Source organism: Sminthopsis crassicaudata, chromosome 3 (assembly GCF_048593235.1).
Source record: "Sminthopsis crassicaudata isolate SCR6 chromosome 3, ASM4859323v1, whole genome shotgun sequence".
NCBI lineage: Eukaryota > Metazoa > Chordata > Mammalia > Dasyuromorphia > Dasyuridae > Sminthopsis > Sminthopsis crassicaudata.
This window is the reverse complement of record NC_133619.1, coordinates 342,078,659-342,104,738: the sequence shown is the minus strand read 5'-3', so window position 1 is coordinate 342,104,738 and position 26,080 is coordinate 342,078,659. Positions and strand designations below refer to the sequence as shown.

At 33.9% G+C, this 26,080-nt stretch overlaps 1 protein-coding gene across 5 annotated transcripts in view; it reads right to left on the bottom strand.

Annotated features, from left to right (window-relative positions):
• PPP2R3A (protein phosphatase 2 regulatory subunit B''alpha) overlaps window positions 1-26,080 on the bottom strand; it is a 353,882-nt gene that overhangs the window by 52,883 nt on the left and 274,919 nt on the right. For all 5 annotated transcript variants that reach the window (XM_074301595.1, XM_074301594.1, XM_074301593.1 and 2 more), the window contains 3 exons: window positions 14,424-14,526; window positions 10,638-10,712; window positions 1,594-1,680 (listed from right to left, as the gene is read on the bottom strand). In XM_074301595.1, the coding sequence (XP_074157696.1) occupies window positions 1,594-1,680; window positions 10,638-10,712; window positions 14,424-14,526 (265 nt within the window). The remainder of the gene's footprint in view (window positions 1-1,593; window positions 1,681-10,637; window positions 10,713-14,423; window positions 14,527-26,080) is intronic.

Genomic DNA, 26,080 nt, shown 5'->3' with positions numbered 1-26,080 from the left:
TACATTTACCAAAGAAGTTAGCTACTGTTATGAAAAATGCTAGAGGGCAGAGTATTCACACTGAAGAGGAACTCACTTTAGAGGATGAGATCCTCCAGATCTCCTACTTGTAAGTGACATAGAGCTGATTTTTATTAAGTCCGGAAGTTGTTTAATATGATTTGCAATTACTCAAAAAAGTTCAGCCTAACTTTCTGCACAGGAAATATCAAATGTAAGAGAATGAGTTCCTACTATTCTATACATTTGAATACCTAGATCATAGAGAGAACATTTGAATAAACACTGAAGCTAGACAATGAAATAGGAATGTAACAGGAAAAGAAAGCAGTGTTGACCCCAAACTTCTCCCTGAATCAAAAGCCCAGCCTTTTTTAACATTAATATATCTCTGGTGATGAAATATGGGTAGTGAATTACGTAATATAATAATCACCAAAAAGACAATGGAGAGGCATACAGCAGATTTTGTAAAATGCAACTTATCAAGAAGAACAGTGCCAGAGAATTATAAGCATACTATCAGATTTTTTTGACTAGCAAAGAAGTGAACTGGTCACATAATGCAAACCAGAGATAGCGAAATTGAAAGTACATATATATATATATATATATATATATATATATATATATATATATATATATATATATATATATATATGCATATGTACTTTGATGTCAGAAATCTAAAGGAAAAGCCCCTACAATGTTAAGAGAATCCTTTGCAGAAGCTTTATAAGAAATTATGGATAAGCAGCTCACATACAATACGAGGTACAGATGGTCGTTATCTACTTTGAGGAATTATCGACATTCATGAGGCTATAGCTTTATCAAAGTAGATTCTTCAAAACACCTTCTTTAAGGCAAAGGAAAAGTATAATCACCATAAGTCCAATGCCAGTTGAAAGTATACACCTAAAGCATGTTTCCATATTTCTGTACATATATTTTAATTACAAATGCATTTTTCTTAATTCAATTATATGGAATCCTTAAGGGAATAGATTTCCTCTATTTTCAAATAGTCCCACTATTCCTTCATCCCTGGCCCTGTATACCTTTGGATTACATAACATTTAGTAAAATAGCAATGTAATTTGTGAGTACTAAATTAATTACAATGGTGTTGACTTTTAATTGTGTACCATAATTTCTCATTATGATGTGCTATGTTTGTTATAAATGCAGAAATGAATAAAATTATGTTAAGCTAAGTTATAGCTTAAGATTCATTTAGCATATTTGTTTACAATAATATGTTCAATTTTTTATCATAATATGAATAATCCATTTATGCTTTTGATTTTCAGATAGTTATCAACACTGTTTATAGACAATAAACAAGATCATTTACTGACAGAATGTACAGTAAGTGGGCATTACTCTACACCTACAGTTCCTTTGTTAAAATGCCCTAGCAACAATACAGATTTTATCCTTTTTCAAAAAAGATTTTGATGTGTTTTTCCCTACACACACTTAGAGAGGTGTGTATCAAAATGATTCTTCCATAAATAAATAAAAAGTGTCCAAGAAAAGATGCTATTATACAAAGTGCTCTTTAAATCTGAAAATAAGTCACTGGCATACTTGCAAAAAGTTGCTTTTCCTTAGTTCTGTCAAAGTGATTTTGCCAGTCCAGGATCTGTTGACTGTATAGAATATTCTCTGAATAACCTGTGTGCAAAAATGAAAGTAAGATAATATTAAATACATGTTTAATTATCAAAGGCTGTCCTATGAATTAAACCAAATGAATGTTTAATTTATTTTTCCAAGATAATTTCTAGTTACATGACACATGCTAATTTTATATAGATTCATGTTCCCAAATTACATATTTCTGTCATACAGATTATTGAGGATATTATCTATTTTTAATTAATTTTTATAATTATAAATTTTTTGACAGTATATATGCATGAGTAATTCTTTTATAACATTATCCCTTGTATTCATTTTTCTAAATTTTCCCCTACCTCCCTCTACTTCCTCCCCTTGATGACAGGCAATCCCATACATTTTACATATGTTACAATATAACCTAAATACAATATTATGTGTGTAAATACCATTTTCTTGTTGCACATTAAGTATTAGATTCCGAAGGTGTAAGTAACCTGGGTAGATAGACAGTAGTGCTAACAATTTACATTCACTTCCCAGTGTTCCTTCTCTGGGTGTAGTTGTTTCTGTCCATCATTGATCAAATTGAAGTGAGTTAGATCTTCTTTATATTGAAGATAACCATCCTCATATAGTATTGTTGTTGAAATGTATAATGTTCTCCTAGTTCTAATCATTTCACTCAGCATCAGTTGATGTAATTCCTCCTGCTGGTCATTTCTTACAGAGCAATAATATTCCGTAACATTCATATACCATAATTTACCCAGCCATTCTCCAATTGATGGACATCCGTTCATCTTCCAGTTTCTAGCCACTACGAAAAGAGCTGCCACAAACATTTTGGCACATACAGGTCCCTTTCCCTTCTTTAGTATTTCCTTGGGATATAAGCTCAGTAGTAACACTGTTGGATCAAAGGGTATGCACAGTTTGATAACTTTTTGGGCATAGTTCCAAATTGCTCTCCAGAATGGCTGGACTCTTTCACAACTCCACCAACAATGTATCAGTGTCCCAGTTTTCCCACATCCCCTCCAACATTCATCTTATTTGTTCCTGTCATCTTAGCCGATCTGACAGGTGTGTAGTGGTATCTCAGAGTTGTCTTAATTTGCATTTCTCTGATCAGTAGTGATTTGGAACACTCATATGAGTGGATATAGTTTCAATTTATCATCTGAGAATTGTCTGTTCATATCCTTTGATTGAAGATATTATCTAAATGCTTCTCTTTTCCATGTAGTTATCCCTATTATATGAATCAAAGCCCTACATCATCTATCATCCATGTATTACATGCCTGTCTCATAATTGTAGGGAGGGGGAGATTAATGAGGATTTATCTACTTCCTACTAGGTGACAATCTATATGAGGGGGGCATAATTCAGCTATTTGCTTTATTCTTTCTGTGTTTTGAAAGTCTCTGATCTTTAAGAGTACATTTATATGAAAAGGTAGATTCCTTAATAAGAATTAACATTGTAAGCAATAAGAGATAGCATGACACAATAGAGAGCTGGCCTTGGAAGTGGGAATACCTGAGTTCAAGTCCTGCTCCTAGATAAATTCTGTGTGATCCTGGGCATGTCACCAAACCCCTAAGTGTTCTAGACACCTCTCTAAGATTACAAATTGTAGATAAATTGCTGATCTATATTGGATGCTCTCAGCATTTTCTCATCCATGATTCATTCTATTAATAGAATCAGGTCTAGTGTTTATTACCATCCTAAATAAAAAATAATTATAGCTGTAGTTATAGTTAAGTGTTCTATTACAAATCAGCAGATATAAAATACCAGATAGCAGTTTGGGGATTAAGCATTGATTCAGATTATCAAGGATTGTTTTTGTGGGTACAAGAGGGAATAAAGAAGGTGGGAAGATACCACACCTGCTTCCAGTTTGTCTAGGGAAAAATGGTTATCCATTGAATCTACCTGATTCCCATTTGAATCAATAAAAACAGTACCTTAACAATTGCAGGAAAGAATACAAATTTAATTAGTTTTCTATTTGATTGGGTGGTTTTTATCCTAGGAGCCAAAGAAAGAATATATAAACCTTATACCTGTGATCATTGTGTTATCTTAGGAGATAATTCTTTTAAATAGATAAGGAGAAGGGGTAAAGTTCAGTTTCTTAGAGGAGACAGTATAATCCCCAAAAGCAAAGATCAAATACATGTTACCCAACATTTTAAGGCAGTTTTAAGCTATAAAACTTAAAACTGTGTGGCAGCTAGGTGGTGCAGTGGATAGAGCACCAGCCCTGAAGTCAGGAGGACCAGAGTTCAAATGTGGTCTCAGACACTTAACACTTCCTAGCTGTGTGACCCTGGGCAAGTCACTTAATCCCAATTGCCTCAGCAAACAAAACAAAACAAAACAAAAACTTAAAAGTGCTTTAGGACTTTTAGGATATAAGGCATAATGTCAAAGTATAAGAAAAATTAAGAATGAGAAGATATGGCATGCAACTGAAGAACTCTTGTACAATTACTTATTTAAACAAGCTAAAGATGTTAAAAATGGGAAATGGATAAAAGAACAGCTATTGACAGCTTGCATCCATTTCCTATAGAAAACTTTAATGTAAATCAATAACCATAAGGAAGATCCCCAAATAGCCTACAAATTTCTTTTGTCAGCAAATAACTTCTCTCTGTAGAAGCCAAGGGCTATACTACATTAGAATAAAAACTGATTTATAAAATCTTACCTAGGAAAATAGAAGATAATGGGCAATACTTCATAATCTCATCCATGTGGGTACTGCCTTCCACAATGAAGATAACCCCCCCCCCCACAATGTCTGCCAGTTTTGTGAAATTCTTGTCCATTTCTTCAAATAAATCAGGGGTCCACTAACTATGCTATGGTGCAGCACAGACACTGATGATGTATTCAAGTTGTCAATTAGTTACTTCTCACTCTTACTACATGATTGATCCATCTCTGTCTGTCTCTCTTCTCTTGTTTTCTCTCTCTGGGTCTCTGTCTTCCCCTCTCCTTTCCTCTCTCTCCTCATAATCACTCAAAAGATTTGACCTAACTATTCACAGAGGGGAAAAAAAAAACAAGTGGATGAATGTCTCTTGTTTCTAAAGGTTCTTGGCCTGTGATATGTGAACTTGTTAAAATTTTTTTAATTGTATTTCAATGTTAATTGGTTTTGATCCTATGTATTTTACTTTATGCTTCTAAAATTTATTTTGAGTTGGGTCCATATGCCTCCCCAGAATGTCAGAGATTCATGGTATGAAAAAAGTCAAGAGTCCATCTAGATTATAATATGTAGTTAAAACACACAACCAATAAACTGAACCATGAGTACATATAGTAACTTGCAGTCAGTTAACTGCAGCTGAACATCAAACTGGGTCTAGAATTGAATTAGAAGAACATGGGTTAGATGGAATTTGGAAGACTGTTTAGTTCTTTTAAGCTTCTCACAACTTTTTTTTAAATAAGTTTTTTTTTGATAACGTTATATAGCAGCAAATAACACTTGATAGCATTTTAATAGTGCTTTAAAGTTTGCAAAGTTCTTTGTATACAATTATTATAAACAATAATAATAGCTAACATTTATATAATACTATGTGCCAAGTACTTCACAATGATTATTTCATATGATCCTCATAACAACCCTGGAAGGGAGGCACTATTACTACTTCTATTTTATAGATGAGGGAACTAAGGATGACAGAAATTAAATGACCTGCCTAGAATCACACAAATCAGTAAGGTTGTGATGCTGGATCTGAACTCAGATCTTTCTGATTCCAGGCCTAGTGTTCTGTCCACTGTGATAACTAGCTGCTGCTTCATGGGATATCACAATCTCTAAGGAATTAAAACTGCAGGTCACCTAAAAGTAATTTAGAGATACATGGTGAGTGCATGATAAGCTGCAGAATGCTACCTATGAAGAATTATGAAGGAGAAATGATGTAAAAAGTATCTGTGAATTGTACAGCTGGAAAAGGAGATAGACTAGTCATATAAAATTGAGGAATAAAATAGGATAGTCCATGTACTTGGCTGGTACTAAAGAGATTTAAAAGGAGAATTCTAGTGTGTTGGGTGTTCCCTCTTGGGGACTATTTGATGTGGAGAAGACTTGTACAGGATAAGAAGGCATGTACAGATTTTGATATGTTTGGTGAAAGACAATGGCCACAAAAATTAGATCACAGATCTATTGAAGAAAATAACAAAGACTGATATATTCTCATTTTTTTGTAGAAACTTTTAAAATAATATCCTTTATCAGATTTAATACTTTTGGGTTTTAATTAGGATTTTCTTAATTCCATTTGATTTTCAACATTTGGCAGTGGTATGGTATACTTTAGGCCAGGCTTTCATCTTTGATATTTAGATTTTTTTCTAGACTATGTTTTCTCTAAGCAACATATTGTTAGATCCTAATCATTAGCCTATTCTGTTACTCTTAAATTTTATTGAGGGGTTAAAATTAGTTTATTTAATACCTCAACTCTTATGAATTCAGTCTCAACTATAGTTAATTCATTCACCAGGACATTCATACTCTTACCACATGATCATGCTAGAACATACAAAATCCCAAGTTCTTTTTTATTTCATGCCTATTTTTGCCATTGCCATGACTTGATTCTAGATTGCTCCATATTCTTCCACTTAGTTAATCTTGTTATGACTTCACTTTCATCTCAACCCATTTTTGACCCATTTCGACCCATTTCTTTCATATCCTACCTCTGAAACTAGGCTTTCCCACAGCAATAATGTTTCCCTCCCTAGTTGTTCTTTCCAGTACTGGCTATGCCTTTTTTCACAGTCTTGAGCATACTAGTTTTCAATGAGGAGTCAGATTACTCTTTGCTCCCACTAACGTTTCCAGTTTGTATTATTCAGCCACCTCTCCTTGTGTGAATGCAACAAAAACTTTCTACCCAATATAAATGGTGCTGGCTGTTGTATGCGCCAAATCATCCTCTCTCTCTTCTTGGCAAGTTCAGAATCTGGTTCACTATCTCCCACCTCCCCACTCCTAACAACTTCTTTCTTTATACCAAGGGATCCCAACATTCTTACTGATGCTCTCTGTAACCCCTTAAACTCCTAATTCTTCAGTCTTCTTAAATCCTGGGACCTATTCTTTCATTCCATTGAAGCTGCATATAAGGATGGTCCCAGACTGGATTTCATTACCCATGAGTGTTAGAAACTCTGACATTCCTCTTGCAACATCCATCATTCCCTCTCTTCCTACTGACCATCAAGTAAAATATAAATTCTTCATAATTAATAATCTGGCTCTAAACTTAACTTTCTAGCATCATCTCACTCTATTCCTCTTGATGTATTCTACCTTTCAGTCAAACTTGACTCCTATAATATGCTTGCTCTGCCTTCTCCATCTCTATGTCTTTGTACATAGCATCACCCATATTGAGAATCATTTTCCTCTCTTAGAAGTTCATTATTTTAGGTACTATTTGAAAGTTCTGTCCATTCACCATCCCTCCCCCATTGCTGCAAGTCAGAGTTTGATCATTCCTACCCAACATTTTCCAAGGCATATCACTTGGACCTCTTTATACTTATTTCACATTCTCTTGTCTTAAAAATCATTTACATACACTCTTTCCTACTATTAGTTTATTGTGGATCAGAGTCTATGAATATCTATTTTTGACCTTAGTAATTAATATAGCACCTCATATATATTAAATGGGTAACTGATACATATTTCTTAAACTGAATAATGCTAGTGTTATTAATCTTTTTTGACAGATAAGGAAACGAAGGCACATAAAGACAAGGTGATTTGCCTGTGGTTACAGAGTTGGTGGCACTCAAAATTCAAGACATCTGAATCCCAGTTCAGTATGTTTTCTACTATATCAGTGGTTCCCACTCTTTTTAAATATAAGGGTCCTTTTAAAAATAAAATCTTTAAAGTCCACATTATAATAATTAGCATTTAACAATTGAGAAAATATGATAAAAAGTTAGTATAAATTCTGTAATGCTTAAAAATATGTTACAAGGGCATGTATGTATTATTTTAAAAAGTCAAATATATCTCCCTTTTCATCCAGGCCATCACCAGTCATTTTTATCTATTATCTTGCCACTGGACTCAGATGGCTCTGGAGGGGAAAGTGAGGCAGGGGACTCTGCACTGCCTTCCCTCACTCAAATCCAATACACTTACATAGCATGGCATCACCTCCCTGATATTATGGTCCTCTTCGAGAAGGAATGACAAACAACATTTATGGAGATTATTTACTGATATATCAAACCATTTCATGAGATGAGTTCCTGGAAATAACTTTAAATTCCTGTCTTTCCTTGCCCTTCCCTTGTACTTTTCAGTCCCCAATTTCTGAGAATTTTTAGGAGTTGGCTGAATGGATGGTTGAAAATTCCCATCATTGCTATAGTTTGTCTCTGTGTCCAGTTTATCTGTACCAGACTAATGCCACCTATATAGCTTCTTTAGAACTAGATGGTTTGTAGTATTTTTCCATAATCACAATACTTCTATTATCTTTTGTATTCTTAAAACAAATACTCTTGATTATGTTTTCAGGCTCAGAATTACATATTTCTACACAGTTTTTTTTCTTCTTGATGTTCAGAACTATAACCTTCCCCGTTTATTCCTCATTTCTTAGACTTGATTTTTTTCTGAATAAAGTATATCTTTAAATTCATGTATCCTAAGAATGTTTAATCCTAACAATATACTCATTTGGCATTCAGTAGGAATTCAGAAAAGGAAATTCTCAGTTTTCTTTTGTTTCTATTAATACTTTTTGCTTATTCTAGATTTTTTTTGTTTTAGGTAGCTTTTTTAGACAAATCCTTTCTAATAAATGAATAAAGTAAAAATTCTGATAAAATCTTTCACTAATATGAAAAACAAGCTACTGAAAAAAAAGGAATACATAGTGCCTATGGGAAAAAGTTAAGTGGAATTTAATGAAATTATTATTTCTGGAAGATAAGCAGCCACAGCTGCTAATTGATAGTTATTTGTATTAGAAGTACATGAGAAGGGAATAGTAGCTTGAGGTATGGCAGGGAGACAGGCAGGCTTTTAAAGAGTCTTTCAAAGAGTTATTGTGTTCATGAAAGGAGCTGTGGTTTTAGAAAAATGTAGCAAACCAGGAAATAAAACTAAAGGACTGCTGCCACAACCAAGAGGCATACACTATATCTGTCTTTCTATCTAAAAATCTGGAGCCAAAGCCAGAGTCAGAGCCAAAGAGGTATAGGGAGAGGGAGAGAGAATGAATTCTAAAAATGGTAAAAAATTTGGGAAGGTATCTAGAAAAAAAAAAAAAAAGATTCTGAGAAGAGGAAGGAAACCAGTGTCAATAAGACAGGTAAATGCAAGTACTTGGCAAAGTACAAAAGGAGAAAAAATATATACATTCTTGTATTTACATAACACATATCTAACAGACTTCTCAAAAACAGATTTCAAAACTTAAGGTGAGACTCTCAAAAGATGACACAGCTCAAGAGGAATAAGAAGTTCTAAAAATATATAATTTTGGTAATACAATGTTGAATAATCTCAATAACAAAGAAAAGGGAAAGCCTCTAAATAAACAAATGTGTCTACATAAGAACCTGTAGAATGGGAGTAGGGAACCTTTCTTTCTGCCAAGTGCCATTTGCATATTTTCGACATATTTGTAAGCCATACAAAATTATCAATTTATAGAACTGAAGCCGTGGAAAGGCTGTTGTACCTAGCTTTCAGCTCATTACTGCCTATGGTGATCTTAGTAAATGATTTTGTAGGCCTTATGTGGCCCAGAGGCCAGAGGTTTTCCAACCCTGCTCTAGATGAATAGTAAACTAGGTGAAAAATTTAAGAAGGTCTATCCTGTAGAAAAGAATATTAGAGAGAAATTTCAGAACTATTTTAAAATATCTGAAGGGGTTTTAGAAAGAAAAGTAAATGAATTTACTTCTTGTTGCAATGGAAGGCAGAACTAGTTAATGCTAGTGGGTGGAAGTCATAGGGAGGCAGACTTTGACTCAATAAAAGAAAGAACCTTTGTTAACATGTGGACCTTCTGAATAGTAGAATGAATTTTTTTTGGGGGGTGAAGTAGCAATCGTTTTTCTCTAGAAAATATTTTAGCAGAGGCTGGATGACCTTTTTGCAGAGACATGATAGAATTCAGTTAGAATTGGACTGAATTCATTACAGCACACCTAAAATTTTCTGGGGGAAAGTATTGTTGGCTCAAACAGTTTTTTACATGGGAAAAATAAAAAAAATGTGTGTGCAAAAAGAAAAAAAAACTGATTTATGACAGTTTAGTTCAGAGATCTCAAGTATAGTTTGCCTAATTAATAAGAAGGGCAAGTGAACTTTTCAAGCCTAAGGAGATTTTGGCAGGGAGATCACGACTTCTTCCATCTGAGCAAAAGTAGTCTGCAAAATAGGACTAAAGCAGTGTCATCTATTTTGTCTCTGAACTTGATGCTTATTTGCTTTTATTTATAATTAAAAATGATTGATTAACTCAATGTTATTTATGTTTTATCACTTGTAATAAATTGAGGATGGAGACCTTGTCTTGTTTTCTTCAGTATACAGAAGATCCTTAATTCATTAAAGATGAATCTATGTGAAAATTCTTTGAAAGGTGTAACAAAAATGCACTGTGAAGTATTGGATATTCATTTTTTCCATGATTAAACATGTTATTTAAAACATTTGTTGGGGAAGCTAGGTAGTGCAGTGGATAGAGCACCAGCCCTGGAGGGCCTGAGTTCAAATCTGACCTCAGATACTTGACACTTACTAGTGGTGTGACCTTGGGCAGGTCACTTTACCCCAACTGCTTCCCTTCTCCCCCTCAAATTATCTTTGTTAACTTTTTATAATGATCTTAAAGGTAGAATTATTGATTGATAATATTAAAAAGAAAAAATAATGTGAAGTTTTAATTATTTGAAAACTTGAGAAGCCAACATACCGTAGTGATATAGCGGGAATGGAATTCTGGAGCATCCTTAAGGAACGTGAGGCCAGGGTGTGTATCCACGACATCCTAGGAAGATCAAGCCAAGCAAAATGTAAAAACAATAAAAAATAAAATTAGTAATCTAAATTGCTAGTTAATTTTTACTGATCAGAAACATTTTCAAGATCTAAGTATGATTTTTGTGTTTTATGTAACAAGGGCCATAGAAATCATCAATTACAGAATCACAGCACCCAGAGTTACATTGGGATTGGACCTTTGAGATTATCAAACTCAGGACCTTTCTGAGAAAGTAGGCCCAGAGATGTTAAGTGACTTGTTTAGGGTTAAACTGAGCCATTAACTGACAGAGACAGATTCAAGTACTGGTTTTCTCTGATTCCATGTCCAGCATTCTTTCCATTATACTATACTGCCTCTCTAATATCAGTCACATCATGGAAAATAATTTATCAGACCTTGGCAGAAACAATTAAAGATGAAGTCAGGAACAATCCAGTCATAATAATTCTCTTTCTAATCTTGGAGATACTAAGAAATCTTGAAAGAACAACTAAATAGTTAGACATTTGTATGTGTCAAATTTTATGAACTACATACTAAGAGGAGCAAAAAAATAATTTAAGTATAGTCTATCTTTGTTTTTTCAAATGGGTTTTGATTTTTGAACTTATTCCTATGGGCCTCATTGAAGATTGTTACTACATCAAAAACATAATAAAATATACTTATATTTACTTTATTTTTCCCTTTTTTAAAGTTTTCAACATTTGCTTTAACATTTTGATTTTGGATTTTTACATCCAAGAGTTTTGTTAAGGATTCATTTCTAAAATGTATAGAGAATTGACTCAAATTTACAAGAATACAAGCCATTCTACAAATGATAAATGGTCAAAAGATATGAACAAATGATTTTCAGATGAAGAAATTAAAATCATTTCTAATCATATGAAAAGATGCTCTAAATCACTATTGATCAGAGAAATGCAAATTAAGATAAATCTTCACCTTTCAGATTTGTTAAGATGACAAAAAAAGATAATGATGAATATTGGAGGGGATGTGAGAAAACTGGGACACTGATACATTGTTAGTGGAGTTATAAACTGATCTAACCATTCTGGAGAGCAATTTGGAACTATGTCTGAAGGACTATCAAACTATGCATACCCTTTGATCCAGCAGTGTCTCTACTGGGTCTGTATCCCAAAGACTTCATAAAAGAGAGAAAGGGACCCACAAGAATGTTTGTGGCAGCCCTCTTTGTAATGGCCAGGAACTGGAAACTGAGTGGATGCCCATCAAGTGGAGAATGGCTGAATAAATGGTGGTATATGGATGTTATGGAATATTATTGTTCTGTAAGAAATGACCAACAGATGATTTCAGAAAGGCCCGGGGAGACTTACATGAACTGATGCTGAGTGAAATGAGCTGTACACATCAACTATGAGACACTATTTTCAACAATGAGATGATTCAGACCAATTCCAATAGACTTGTGATGGAGAAAGCTATCTATATCCAGAAAGAGGATTATGGGAGCTAAATGTGGATTACAATATACTATTTTCAACTTTTTTTATTTTTGTTTGCTTGCTTTTTTCCCATTTTGATCTGATTTTTCTTGTGTAGCATGATAACTGTGGAAATATGCATACAAGAATTGCACCTGTTTAACATAGATTACTTGCTGTCTAGGGGAGGAGGGAGAAGGAAGGGAGGGAGAAAAATTTGGAATACAAGGTTTTTCAAGGGTGATATTGAAAACTATCTTTGCATGTATTTTTTTAAAATAAAAAGCTATTATTTAAAACAATTAAGTATAGAGATTTAACAAATATTTATTGATTTGAATGGAACTAAATTGAATATTATTTCTTTTTTATAGAAAATAAGAGGGTGACTTAAAATTTTTTTGATTTTGGGGTAGCTAGGTAGTACAGTGGATAGAGCATAGGCCCTTGAGTCAAGAGGCCCTGAGTTCAAATTTGGCCTCAGAGACTTAACACTTCCTACCTGCGTGACCTTGGGCAAGTCACTTAACCTCAAATGCCTAAAAAAAGAGAGAGAGAAGAACAGTTAAGATTTTGATTTCCATTTTTTCTTCCTCCCCAAGACAAGAAATCTGATAAGGATTATATATGTATAAAAATATTAAACATATTTCCACATTAGTCTTGTTGTGAAAGAAGAATCAGAATAAAAGGGGAAAACCATGAGAAAAACAAAACAAAAAATGAAAATATATGTTTCAATCTTCTTTCAGTTCTCTCTCTGGACATAGATGGAATTTTCCATCATGAGTCTTTTGGAATTGTCTTAGATCACTGTATTGCTGAGAAGAACTAAGTTTACCAAAGCTAATTATTGCATAGTGTTGCTGTTACTGTGTGCAGTGTTCCCCTGGTTCTAGCATATTATTCAGCATCAGTTCATGTAAGGCTTTCTAGATTTTTCTGAAATCAGCTTGCTCATCATTTCTTATAGAACAACAGTATTCAATTATATTCATATACCATCACTGATGAGCATCCCTTCAATTTTCAATTCTTTGCCACCACAAAGAGAGTGGGTGTAAACATTCATGCACATGTGGGTCTTTTCCCTTTTTTTATGATCTCTTTGGGATTGCATTTACTTTATTATTTCCACCATCTGTCTTACCTTTATATGCTGCTTCTAAATTGTGATAGGAATAGAAACAAAAAAAAATCAAAATGGCAAGAAATGTATATAAAATAAGAGTAAGAATCTATAAATGAATGAAGATTTTTATGGAACAGTTCTTCCAGTAAGCTGAAAAGAGGACCATTACCTTGAATTCAGGACTGGAGGTTTATATAGCTACAGTTTAAAGAACTCTCTTCAGAGGAACAAGAGCTGACATGAGTGTACAATGGCAGGAGATAGAGAACTCTCCTTCCATCTCTCTCCAGAAAGCTCTTAAAACTTCAACTATACCAGAAGCTTTGCCCTCCAGTTCTGAAACCATGATAATAGTTCTCTCTTTTAGCCTGATAGAAATATAACTCCCTCAGTCTTTAACTTGGAGGAAGTTTGACTAGCCTGGTCAAAAAAGCTTTGCATAGATGTGAGAAGTAAATACAAAGAATTTTTTTTTGAAGGGGAGAGGCAGATGCAGAGATTAGAAAAAGGTTCATATAGAAGGTAATGTAAAGTTGAGCCTTGAAGGTAGTTAGGATTTCTAAAATGCAATACACATCTGGGAAAGAACCCATGCAAAGACATACTAGCATGAAAGGACGTGTCTAGCAAACCATTCCAAAGTCAAATGTAAAAGATAATTTTCTATTTGGGATTATCCATCACTCCTTCCCTTCATTTTTTAATAATAACAGAGATTTAATTACTTTCAGGGCTAATTTTTCAGTATGTACAATCTGAAGCAGAGTCATTTCATTGAAAGACTACTTTACTAGTTGGGAACAAGAAGTTTAAAAGCTATCAATCTTCCCACCAGTTTCCTTATGCTTTCAATATACTGCTCTTAGTCTCTAGCGGATTCAGAAACCAAAATACTAATGTTGTTAGAAATGTGTTATAAACTAAGGGCAAAAGTATATGAGGTCCCTTAGGAATGAATGAAGTATATAGGTTTTGTGATTTTTTTTTTTTTTTTTGCTTAACATTTGGTTGTTGGAAGTGTTCCATATGATTGCAGGTGATAAAGTAGGGATTAACTTTGCAGTTATTTTTTAAACAATCCTTATATAGAAATGGAAACTATTTTCACAAGCAAGCAAAAAATACCTGAAGCAAAGGAATAAAATCCTCTTGTTCCAGACAACTGCAGTTGGGTTTTGCTAGAAGATTGACAAACTTAGATGCATCATCATGAAAATTATATAGCAACCTGCAAAAAAAATAAGGTAAATTGTTTAATTCATCTGCTGAACTTAACGCTTTTGATAATTAGTAATTTTAATCAAAGCCTGTAGCCTATTCATATCCAAAATCAATCATTTAATGATCACAATCCTATTAAATGCTGAAAACACAAAGAAACCAAAAAAGTTCCTGTCCTTGAGGAGCTTACAATGGGAAAAATAGTGTGTGTGTGTGTGTGTGTGTGTGTGTGTGTGTGTGTGTGTGTGTGTGTGTGTAGACACAGATATAGACATATGTAGATATTGATATGTAGATGTTATACTATTTGGATGGAAAACTGGTTGTTATTATAATTGAAAGAAGTAGGCAAAATAGATTTCTTATGACAGTATCCACAGAATAGCAAAACTTGTCTCTTCAAGAAAGGTCCCATCAGGAGCTAGAGACTCAGAGATAGCAACTAGAAATGAAGAAATATATCCACTAGGAAAAAAAGTCAAAGAACATTAGATTTATATAATGTTTTTTCATATTAACACATCTTATGCTTAAGTTAAGCAGACGCTTACTTACAGATGTAACATTTGGTATTTATATATTTGCAGCACTAATTTTTCTTGAGCCAAACATGAAATTTCTACCTAATTGCTGGATATCTTCAATTGGATGTTTATTTCTAATATAGACCAATACCTTAATGTAACAAAATAAATAAAGGTGGCACTGGTCTCCAAGGCAAAACTCTGGAAGGTCCTGTCAAAGTAGTAAGAATTCAAGTATGAGCCTTTTGGTTATCCTTTATATTGCTAATGAACAGACTAATTTTATGCATTTTTATTATGAGAAATATGAACTCTATATGTTTTTCCCTATAGTTTTTGGTTTTTCACTATAACTATTAAAGATTTTGAAAGGATTATAATTTGTGTCAACACAAGTTAAAATGACGAAACCGCTCATCTTTTTAAGTCCTCCTGTTACTCTAACCTTATTAATATGTTTAAATACGGACATTATTTTTCTCTATGACTAAGATTCTTTTTGGATTTAACTCAAGTTTTGTTATAATCATAACCCAAGATTAAAATCTTGAAATTATCTTTTTAAAATAAGAAATTATGAATTTGATAGATAATAAACAATTATTTTCTTATACAAAGATGAGAAGAACTGTATGTGAAACTGTGAATGAGTTGTTGCTTTAAAAAATAACAATTACTATACTACTCTGCTTGTCTATCTCAGTTTCTTTCTATTCTCTTCCATGTATTTTGTAAATTTCTTTTTCCTCCTCCCTTTTTACATTATCAATACTACTCCATCATTCTGCACATTATTTCCCTTTCCCCTTCCAAATAAACAGTGATGATGTTGTTTAGTCATTCTCTCCTCTGAAACTGCTACCACTCTAGCCCAAGCCCTCATGATTTCATGTCTGGATTATTGCATTAGGCTGCTGGCAGGGTAGCCTGCCTCAAGTCTCTCCCTACTCCTATACATCTTCCAGACTCAGACTGAATGTAAATACCAATCATATCTGCTTTGGCCAGAAACCCTGAGGATCTTCCCCTCCCAGATTTATACACACACACGTAAATGTACACATGTACATAAATGTACATATATACATATGTATACAAATATACATATATACGTATATGTGTGTATACACACACACACACACACACACACACACACACACACATGTATTTTGAACTAAGTGAAAGAGGAGATTCTTTGCCTCAGTTGCTACCTAACCTTAAACATTTAATGGGTATAACCTCAATCAAACTGAGACTTGATGAAGACTTTAGCTTAAAAAGGCCAAAGTTTCCCATTGTATCCAGGACCATCTCCAGTCGTCCTGATCTTATTTGGCCACTGGATCCAGATGGCTCTATAAGAGAAAGTGAGGCAGGTGAACTTACCCAGCCTCCCTAACTTAAATCTAATTCACTTATCTGTCATGGCATCACCTCCGTGATGCCATGGTCCTCTTTGAGAAGGAACGACAAACAAATAAACCACAACAATATTATCATGCACTAAAAAAATATTTCTAAATCATAGGCATGATATTGTCATTTCCCTACTCAAAAAACTTCCTATTTTCTCCAGAATTATATTCAAAATGAATTCAAAGCCATTCATAATCTTCCTCCCGTCTTTTAAATTTTTCTTACACTTTACTCCTCAACACATACTCTTTGATCCAGTGGCAATGGAACAAATTATTTCATCTCTTGGTTCTGTGCATTTTCTCTGATAGCCCTTCAGAATGCTTGGAATACTATCCTTCCTCCTGATTGACCTGCTTGGATTCTTTTAAGTCCTAGGTGGGATTTTACCATCTTATAAAAGAAGCCTTTCCCAACCCCTCTTAATTGCAATGCTTTCCCTCTCTTATTTTCTAATTATTGTCTATAAATTGTTTTATATATATTTATTTGCATGTTGCTCCTTGAGGGCAATCTTTTTTGCCTTCTGTTTTGTATTTCCCAGAACTTAACACAGTACATATCACATAATAGGCAGTTAATATTTACTGAACGAATAACAGATATTTCAAATATTAGACCTTTATCAAATAAGTTCCCCCATTTAACTATTTACTTTCTAACTTTAATACTATTGACTTAATTTGTACAAAACATTTGAAATTTTATATAATCAAATTTGTCCATTTTATCTCGTGAACTTTTTTATTTCTTATTTTGTCAAGAACTTTTTCTCTCTGCCAAGAAATTGGAAATTGAGTGGATACTCATCAATTGAGGAATGGCTGAATAAATTATGGCATATGAATGTAATGGAATATATTGTTCCATAAGAAATGGTGAGCAGGCCGATTTTGGAAAAATCTTAAAAAACTTAAATGAACTGATGGAATGAAGTGAGCAGAACCAGGAAAACAATGAATACAGTAATATAAAGATTGTGTGATGGATGATCAACTATTTTTAGCAATAGTCAATTTTTAACTATTAGTCAATTCCAATAAACTTGGGATGGAAAATGTCATCCATATCTAAAGAAAGAACTATGGAGACTGAATGAGGATCAAAACAGACTATTTTCATTTTTTCTTCCTTTCTCATGAGTTTTTTTTTTCTTTTGTTCTATTTAATTCTTTCACAACATGACTCATGTGAAAATATGTTTGAAATGATTGTACATGAATAACCTATATCAGATTTCTTACTGTCTTGGGAAGGGAGGGAAGTAAAAGGGGAAGAAAAAAATTTGGAACTCAAAATCTTACAAATATGAATGTTGAGAGAGCAGATAGATGGCATATTGGATAGAGTACTGGACCTGAAGTCAGGAGGTCCTGAGCTCAAATCCAGTCTCAGACATTTAACACTTATTGTAAAGTATGGGCTAGTTTCCTGGAGGGCTTCAGAGTCAGCCAGAGTCAGGATAAATCAAAGTCCATGGTCTTTAGGGGAAGAAGTGAAGGAGGCAGGCAAACTGCCACGCAGTGTGCCAAAGATGTATCCTGGATCCTGGAGTCAGAAGTCTCCAGCCTCTCTCCTTCTTGTCCTGCAGCCAAGTAACTTCGGCCTCCCTGCCTCCCCCGACCCCAATCACTGCCTATGATAATCTTAACACCAAACATTCAGCAAGAACCAAGGGTGAAGAGAGCCATTATCCAAATATATGCTAATAGCATCATTATCTCCTATCAAATAGGTAATTAGCCTTAAGTGTTCAATTGTCTGATTCAAGCACAACTTTTTGGAGTTTCAGCCCTCTACAATTTACTAGTTGTGTGACCCTGGGCAAGTCATTGAACCCCAAATACCTTGCAAAAAAATGCTGAAAAATATCATTACATGAAATTGGAAAAAAAAAAAGAAGTCTTTTTCATGGTTGGACCTTTCCTTCAACTCACAGAGACGGCAAGCAATATGATATTCATATATGTGATTTAATGCAAAACATATTTACATATTAGTCATATTACAAAAAGAAAAAAAAGCAAGTAACATACAGTCAAAAGCATTCATTCATAGCTAATCAGTTCTCTCTGGAAGTGAGTTGCATTTTTCATCATGAGTCCCTTGGGACTATCTTGGATCATTATATTATTAAGTCCTTCACAGTCGATCGTTTAAATTTTGCCATCATTGTGTACAATGCTCTCCTGGTTACACTCACTTCACTTTGTATCAGTTCATATATGTCTTTCCAGATTTTTCTGAACTTACCGTTCTTGTCATTTCTTATAGCACAACAGTATTCCATTACAATCATATACAACTTGTTCAACCATCCCTCAACTGATGGACATTCCCTCGGTTTCTAATGCTTTCTTACACCAAAAAAAAGCTGCCATATTTTTTATTTACATAGGTTCTTTTCTATATCTCTTTGGAGACACAGATTTAGTAATTACTGCTAGGTCAAACAGCAGGTACAGTTTTATAGCCCTTTGGGCATAATTCCATATTCTTCTCCAGAATGTTTGGATCAATTCACAACTCTGCCAACTCTGCATTGGTAGTACCAAGCAATTTTGATGATTACTACTTTGTAGAATAACTTCAGATCTGGTGCCACCAGGTTTTTTTGTCTGATTTTTTTTGTCACTATTTCCCTAAGATTCTTGACCTTTGTTCTTCTAGATAAATTGTTATTATTTTTTTTCTAATTCTAAAAAGTAACTCTTTAGGTAACAGATAATTGCATTACTATCCTTACTTTCCCTAATATAATTAGAGGGGATTTATTTATCTGTGTCAAAGCCATTTTTATAATGATCTAAAGACTATAAACCTCTTTATGTTTCCCTAACTAACCTTAAAGTAGGTCCAGCTGGCTTTAGCTATCAAGTCCAGAATTGATACCATAAAGCATGGAAGTTCTTGGCAAAACCCTTTGATGGATATAAACTTTCCTCTTCTGAAGCCAAAGAGATGTGGTGACCTCAGATCAATTTTTTATTTGTAATGATCAAGTTTACTCTTCTCTATGCCTAATTAGTTTGATACTTATGGATTTATTTGGCCCCACACCAGTTTCAGTCTTTTTTTTTGGGGGGGGGGTGAATAGTGGCATAGGTGTTAAAAAGGAGAAAAAATTCTAACGGAAATATAGTTTCAATCCAAAATCCTGGAAAACAACATGAAAATGGAATAACATTCCTTTGGTCCTTAATAACATATAAAAGATTTGGGATTGAGAAATTGGCTTAGGACATGAATGAATCCATCTTCTCCCTCCCAGATAGTCTTACAAAATCACATGGTTTTAGATGTCTTCATTGCCTTACAAGGAGAAGCATGTACAATGATTAATCAGTTCTATTATTCCTGCATTAATTAACAAAAAGAACTGTAACAGTCCTTCATAAAGCAACCTTTGATGGAATCCCTTTCTTGGTTCACTTGACTTCAGGGAAATGGCATGGTGGCCACTTTTAGTAAATGGCCCTTATTGCCTTCTGTCTTAATTTTTTTTTTATACTTAGTATTAACTGCTTTGTTAAGGCTGGTTCCAAGGTAGCCCCAGAAAGAATAATATCACAATACTATATTGATCACAGCCCTGTTAAAAACCTTATCAAATATATTGGATTACTTGCTATCTAGCAGAAGAAGGAGAAGGAAGGGAGGAAAAATTTGGAATACAAGATTTTGCAAGAGTGAATGTTGAAAACTATCTTTGCATATATTTTGAAAATAAAAGGCTATTGTTTTAAAAAAATAAAAAAGATTCAGGTGGGAAAAACCCCCTCAAGAACTAGCTTATTGAGAGAACCAAATCAATTCCATTTTGTATAATCACTGACATTTTGTATAATTGCTGAAGTTAAATTCCACCGCCCTCCATAAATCATATTACTTCAGGGAAATTAGCTATTATATCTATAACTGGTTTTCAGGATGTAGGAAGATGCAACCAATCAGCATACCCAAGCACTGGAAATTCCATAAAATTATAAAGTCTAAAAATAGTAACTTTGTTTTACTATAAAAACCCTTATAATTTTCTTTGTAGGATCCTTGTGCCTATTGAGGATCCTTGGAATTAGTTTGTTTTGTGATTATGTGCTTGACAGTAAGCTATATTAATCAGATTTTGTTTCTTTAGTTTACCTCATTTCACTCATAACCATCTTTAAAAAGTGGTTATTTTTGTTTTCCTTTTACCTATACTTATTTCCTCAATTTTCTTTTCTAAACTTATTGACATGGGTATAATTTTTTAGAACTATGTCAAATCATATTTTTTTCTTTAGAATTCTGTCAAATATTAATGAGTAGCTAGGTGGCAGGTGCAGTGACTAGAGCACCCAGCTTGTAATCAGAAGATGTGAGCTCAAACTTGGCCTCAGACACTTAACTAGCTTTATGAGCCTGGGCAAATCACTTAACTTTCTTTGTGTCCATTTCCTCATCTGTCAAATGAGCTGGAAAAAGAAGTGGTAAATCACTCTAATTTATTCCTCAAGAAAACTCCAAATGGGATCACAGAGTTGACTGAAAATGACTGAACAACAACAACCAATAATACTAAAGTGTTTTAATGGGACATTCCTAATCTTATTGGAAACACGTTAGTATTTCTCCAAATACTTATAATCAGAATCACAGATTTAGAGCTCAAACAAACCTTTATGGTCACTAATTTTAATTCAGTCTCTTTTAATATTATTATTTTATAGTTGAAGAAAATGAAGCTTACATGGGCTTCCATCTCACAGTTTAAAAAGCTACTTTGCACTAGAGAAAGGCTTCACATTTAAAATACCCAGAATTAAGCTTTATAAATTTAAAATCCAGATGTTTCTTTAAACTCACAATTCCTTTTTTATGTGTGATACTCTACCACTATTCTACTATACAAAGAGAAGGAAGCAATTTTTAAAAAGTTTTCAAGGAATCATAATCTATTGGTTAATCTAGAAGTAAAAAATCTTTCTGAAGTTGGTCCTCACACATGAAACTCAATTTGCCACCATGACATCTTATGCATGCATGCGCGCGCGCACACACACACACACACACACACCAGCCCCTAAAATAACACAAATCTCCTTAATAAAATCCACAACTTCTTTTGAGTTTAGGCTAACTCAAATAATAAAAACCAAAGGCTGAAATATATGTGTTCAAATTGTGACGTGTGGTCACGTGGACAGCTCCCTGAGTATACTCATGGATAAACAGTGTAGATAGACAATAAGCTCAGAACTGTACAGGAAAATAACCTTTCCAGAGGCAAGGTACTGTTGATGTGACTATAGTTTCAAAAGCAAAAGGTAAAAAAAATTGGCATGTAGTTAGGGTAGAAAATGTCCATGTGAAGAAGCATGACCTCACAGACTTCTGCTGAGGGTTTAGCAGATCCAATATGGAGGGCAGAGCAACAGCAGCAATGTAAGGGTATAAAATGGGTAAAGGGAAGCATCTTGGGAAAATAAAAAATGACAAGCAATCAACCATAATTTCAAAGAATTGCAATATAGGGGAAGTCTTAAGTAGCCAGAATAATTCATTCTGACTATAACTCATTCTACATAAGCATGGCTTCAAGACTGGAGGTAGTCATAGCAGCCACAATGTACTTCCCAAAAGAACTCTTTATTAGGCTCCAAATTTTCAGTGGTCCTTATTTTCTTTCCTCTAAATCTTCCAAATTCTTGACACAAGCTAGGAATCTCCTTTACGCCTTTGCAAATGCTTTTCTTTCTTTCTTTTTTTAAATTACCTTGAAGTTTTTCCTATTTTAAGGGAAAATTTCATTCTTCCTATTAATCTAGAGTGTTCCCCTAGCCCTCTTATTATCTTGGAGAGAAACCAAGTTGAGCTTTGTGCAGATGCAATTATTACTTGATTATGGTAGGAACACAAATACTAACTATTTGTAGCTAACAGAAAAAATCCATTTGTCTTTCTTGCTGAAAGCAAGATCTTCATTCCTCTGAACATTCTTCATAGATTTCAGAAGATCAGAGAATTTAATGAATCAATCAAAAGTTTTTATGTTCCTACTTTGTGCTGAGACAATCTCTACTTACAAGGAACATAGAAGACGACATCATGAACTTGAGTATATGCAGAATAAATATTAAGAGAATCTCTCCCAAGTATTTAAATATGAGATAGTTAGGGAAGGAGAGCACTAGAGCTGGGGAATTAGGAAGGGCTTCATGTAGAAGATGGAGTTTGAGCTGTATTTTGAAGGAAGAGAAGGATTCTATGAGGCAGAAGTGAGCTAAGTAGTTGCCCCTTCTCTCACACAAGTTAGGCTAGCATTTCCCTAAAAAGTGAAAAGTGAAAAAGCTGTCTCTGGGACTTAACTCACCTAGAAGAATAAGGCTCAAGCTGTGCATTCTTAATTCAAATTTATGGGGCCCTTCCCAGAATGATCTCATTTCTTGGGTTACCTAAAGATATAAAAAGGTTTCCAAACATGAAGTCAAAGCCTTTCAGACTTTGTATGCCCCCAAACCTAATGAGTTACCAAACCCTGCCTTACTGATTAGATACATTTCCATGGAGAGAGGAAGAGAACCAAGAGGCTTCATTAAATATACTTTTTATGTTATGGCTAAGTAAATTTCGTTTTGTTAACTGTTGAAAGATAAATAGTATTTCATTTCATTCCAGCAATGAAGATGAACTAAAATAACATGGCCTGGATCAAGTCTTCCTGAAAAAGCATGGCATGAGGGACAGCTAGTTTTGAAAAGACACAGAGAGAAGATCAGTTGGGCTGAATAGCAGAGTGCAAGAGGGGGAATCATTTACAATACCACCAGAAATATAGATTGGGCCAGGTTTTAAAAGATTTTAAAATCTAAACAAAAAAAAAACCTTTACATTATACTGTAAAGGCAACGGAAAACCACTGGAGTTTTTTGAGCAGGGGAGTATGGTCTGCACTTAAGGAACATCATTTTTGCAGCAATGTAGAAGATAGACTGAAATGGGGGAGAGTCTTCAGGGAGAACGATCAGTTAGGATGCCAGCAGAACAACCCAGGTGACCAATGATAGGGCCTAAATGAGGATAGTAGATCTGTGATGCCAGAGGTACCATGAGGGTAGAAACAGCAAGACTGGACAAGTGAGGGAGGGACTGAGGATGACACCAGAGTTATAGTGCTGGGTGACTATGGCAGAAATAGGGAAATAGGGGAGAAGGATGGGCTTGGGTAGAAAGATAATGAGTTATGTCTTGGACAGGTTAAGTTTGGAATGTTTTTAGAAAATATGGTTAGAAATACTTATTGGTATTTCAGGCAATTGGTAATTGGTAATCAAGGATAAAGATTAAGGGAGAGACTTAGGTTAGGTGTACAGATTTTAGTGTCACCTTCAGTGAGATTATAATTAAATCAATGAAAGCTGATGGAGAAGAACAGAGTCATGCTAGTAAATGATAATAGTGGGTCTATAAGGGAAAATATGTGCCTGTGACATACTTTTAAATTTAATCTGCATTATTAACATTTTTTCTACAACTTTAAATCTAGACAATCAATAAAACAATAAATCAAGCCTTGACTTATAGTGGTTGGTGATTTCTGAGGTGTAAATTCTCACAAGGCAAATTTAACAACTGGCTCTCACAAGCAGTCTGCAGCACACCCCTGGACCTAGAATAGCACTGTGGAGGACGTTCATTGTTAGATAAATTATAAACCAATTAGGAAATTGAGTATAGATGTTTTTAAACAGGGAGGATCACTAGGAGAAAGTAGTGCTACGAAATACAAAAGAAAATAGAGTATTTAGGAGGACAGGAGAATAGTTAACTGTCCCACCAAGGAGAGTAAGAATAAAGACTCAGAAAAGTCCATTGGACCTGACAAATAAGAGATCAGTGTAGATTTCAAAGAAAGCAATTTTAGTTGCATGAGGAGGACAGAAGCCAGAATGCAAAGGGTAGCGAAGTGAGAGAAAAGAAACAGCGCTAAGTATAGATAGCTTTTTCTGGAAAGAGAAAGATATATGGCATCTGCCTGAAAGTATAATAGGGTCTAATGAAATTTTTTTTTTTTAAGGTTGGAGACTTGGGAATGTCTAGAAGCAGGAGAAAGAACCAGGAGATAAAGAGAAATCGAAGACTCCATAAAAAAGAGGAATGATTGAACTTGTAATCTTCTGGCAAAGATGGAAGGGATTAGATCAAGAGTATATAGATTAACTGGCCTTGGCAAGAATAAGCAATCTCAATGCCAGAGCATGAGGGGAAAGAGGACAAGCAATGATGTCAATGGATTTTAAGAAAAACCTCATGGCTTTCTCAGTAAAGTTAACATTTGAGATCCTTAGCTGAGAAAGAAGGTCAGGGGATATATGAAAGGTTTGAGAAGAGAAAAGGTTTGGAGAAATTTTTGTTGGGATTAAGATAGGAAAAAAAAGGGAAGAACAAGAGGATTGACTTGCTCATTCTGGTGTCTAATTTGGGTAAGATTAATTTAAAGTACCTAAACTATGTGGCTTACTCCGGCTCTAACCAAGAGCATGAAAGGAGATGAAAGAGATTGCAGAATAGAGAATAATACGAATTAAACAAAGGACTGAGACAGGAGAGGAGGAAGGAAAGAACAAGGATAATTGCCTTAAAGTCTTGGGGAATTGGGGGTTAGAAAGATTAGAGGTCTTGAGGTTTAGGAATAGATTAAGTCATTAGGAAAGAAGGACTCTAGGAGGTTAAAGAGTAACTGCTAGGGTATGGAATTATGCTGAGAGAAAGTACAAAGGCCCCTTTGACCTTTGGTACACAATAAGTTTTCTGCCACTAGGAACTACAATATCTTCTTTTATTTAATTTTTTTTACCTATTAATATTATTTAGGATGATAGGAAATCTATTATGTAAGCCTAAATGTTTATGTATATTACAATTTAATTCAGATTTACTATTGCCATAGTTGTTTGTATTTTAAAGCTTTAATTTACTGTATTTATAGCACAAAACAATTTATGCAAAGGATTCAATTTTTAAAAAACTAAAAGCAAATGCATGAATCCTCAAAGGATAACTTCTTTGGTAACTTAAACCTACTTAGCTGTTTATCCTCCAAAAATAGATATACTCCTCTTTCCATTAAAGGACTCTAGCCAAATTGGTATGTACTACCACTAGAGGGTGTTAAAATAATAATAATAATAATTATAATTATAAGCAATTTGTTTGTTAAAGTTTAAAAATTACATAGAAAAAAGCTTTTCTCCTGATTTTCTTAAAATTAAAAAAACCCAACTAATTGGGAATAAGGGTTCCTTCTACATCATTTCTCCAGTTACATTCAATGAAAATGAGGACTTCTATTTTTATGCTCCTAATTTTATAAATGATTTTATATTTATATTTATGATTATATAATTTAATAAATTTGTTTCTTTAAAACTGAAACAACATATTTTAACAAACCAATTATAGTACAGTATTTGCTTATCTGAAATTGGTTAGGTATTATAATCCAACAACTTTTATTCCAACAAAGTACTCTCTATTGATAAAGTTAAATTGTTTGTTGGTGATGCAATAAGATATCAGCTTTCTAATATCATAGTAAATATATATATATATATTTATATATATGTCTCCCTTTCCATA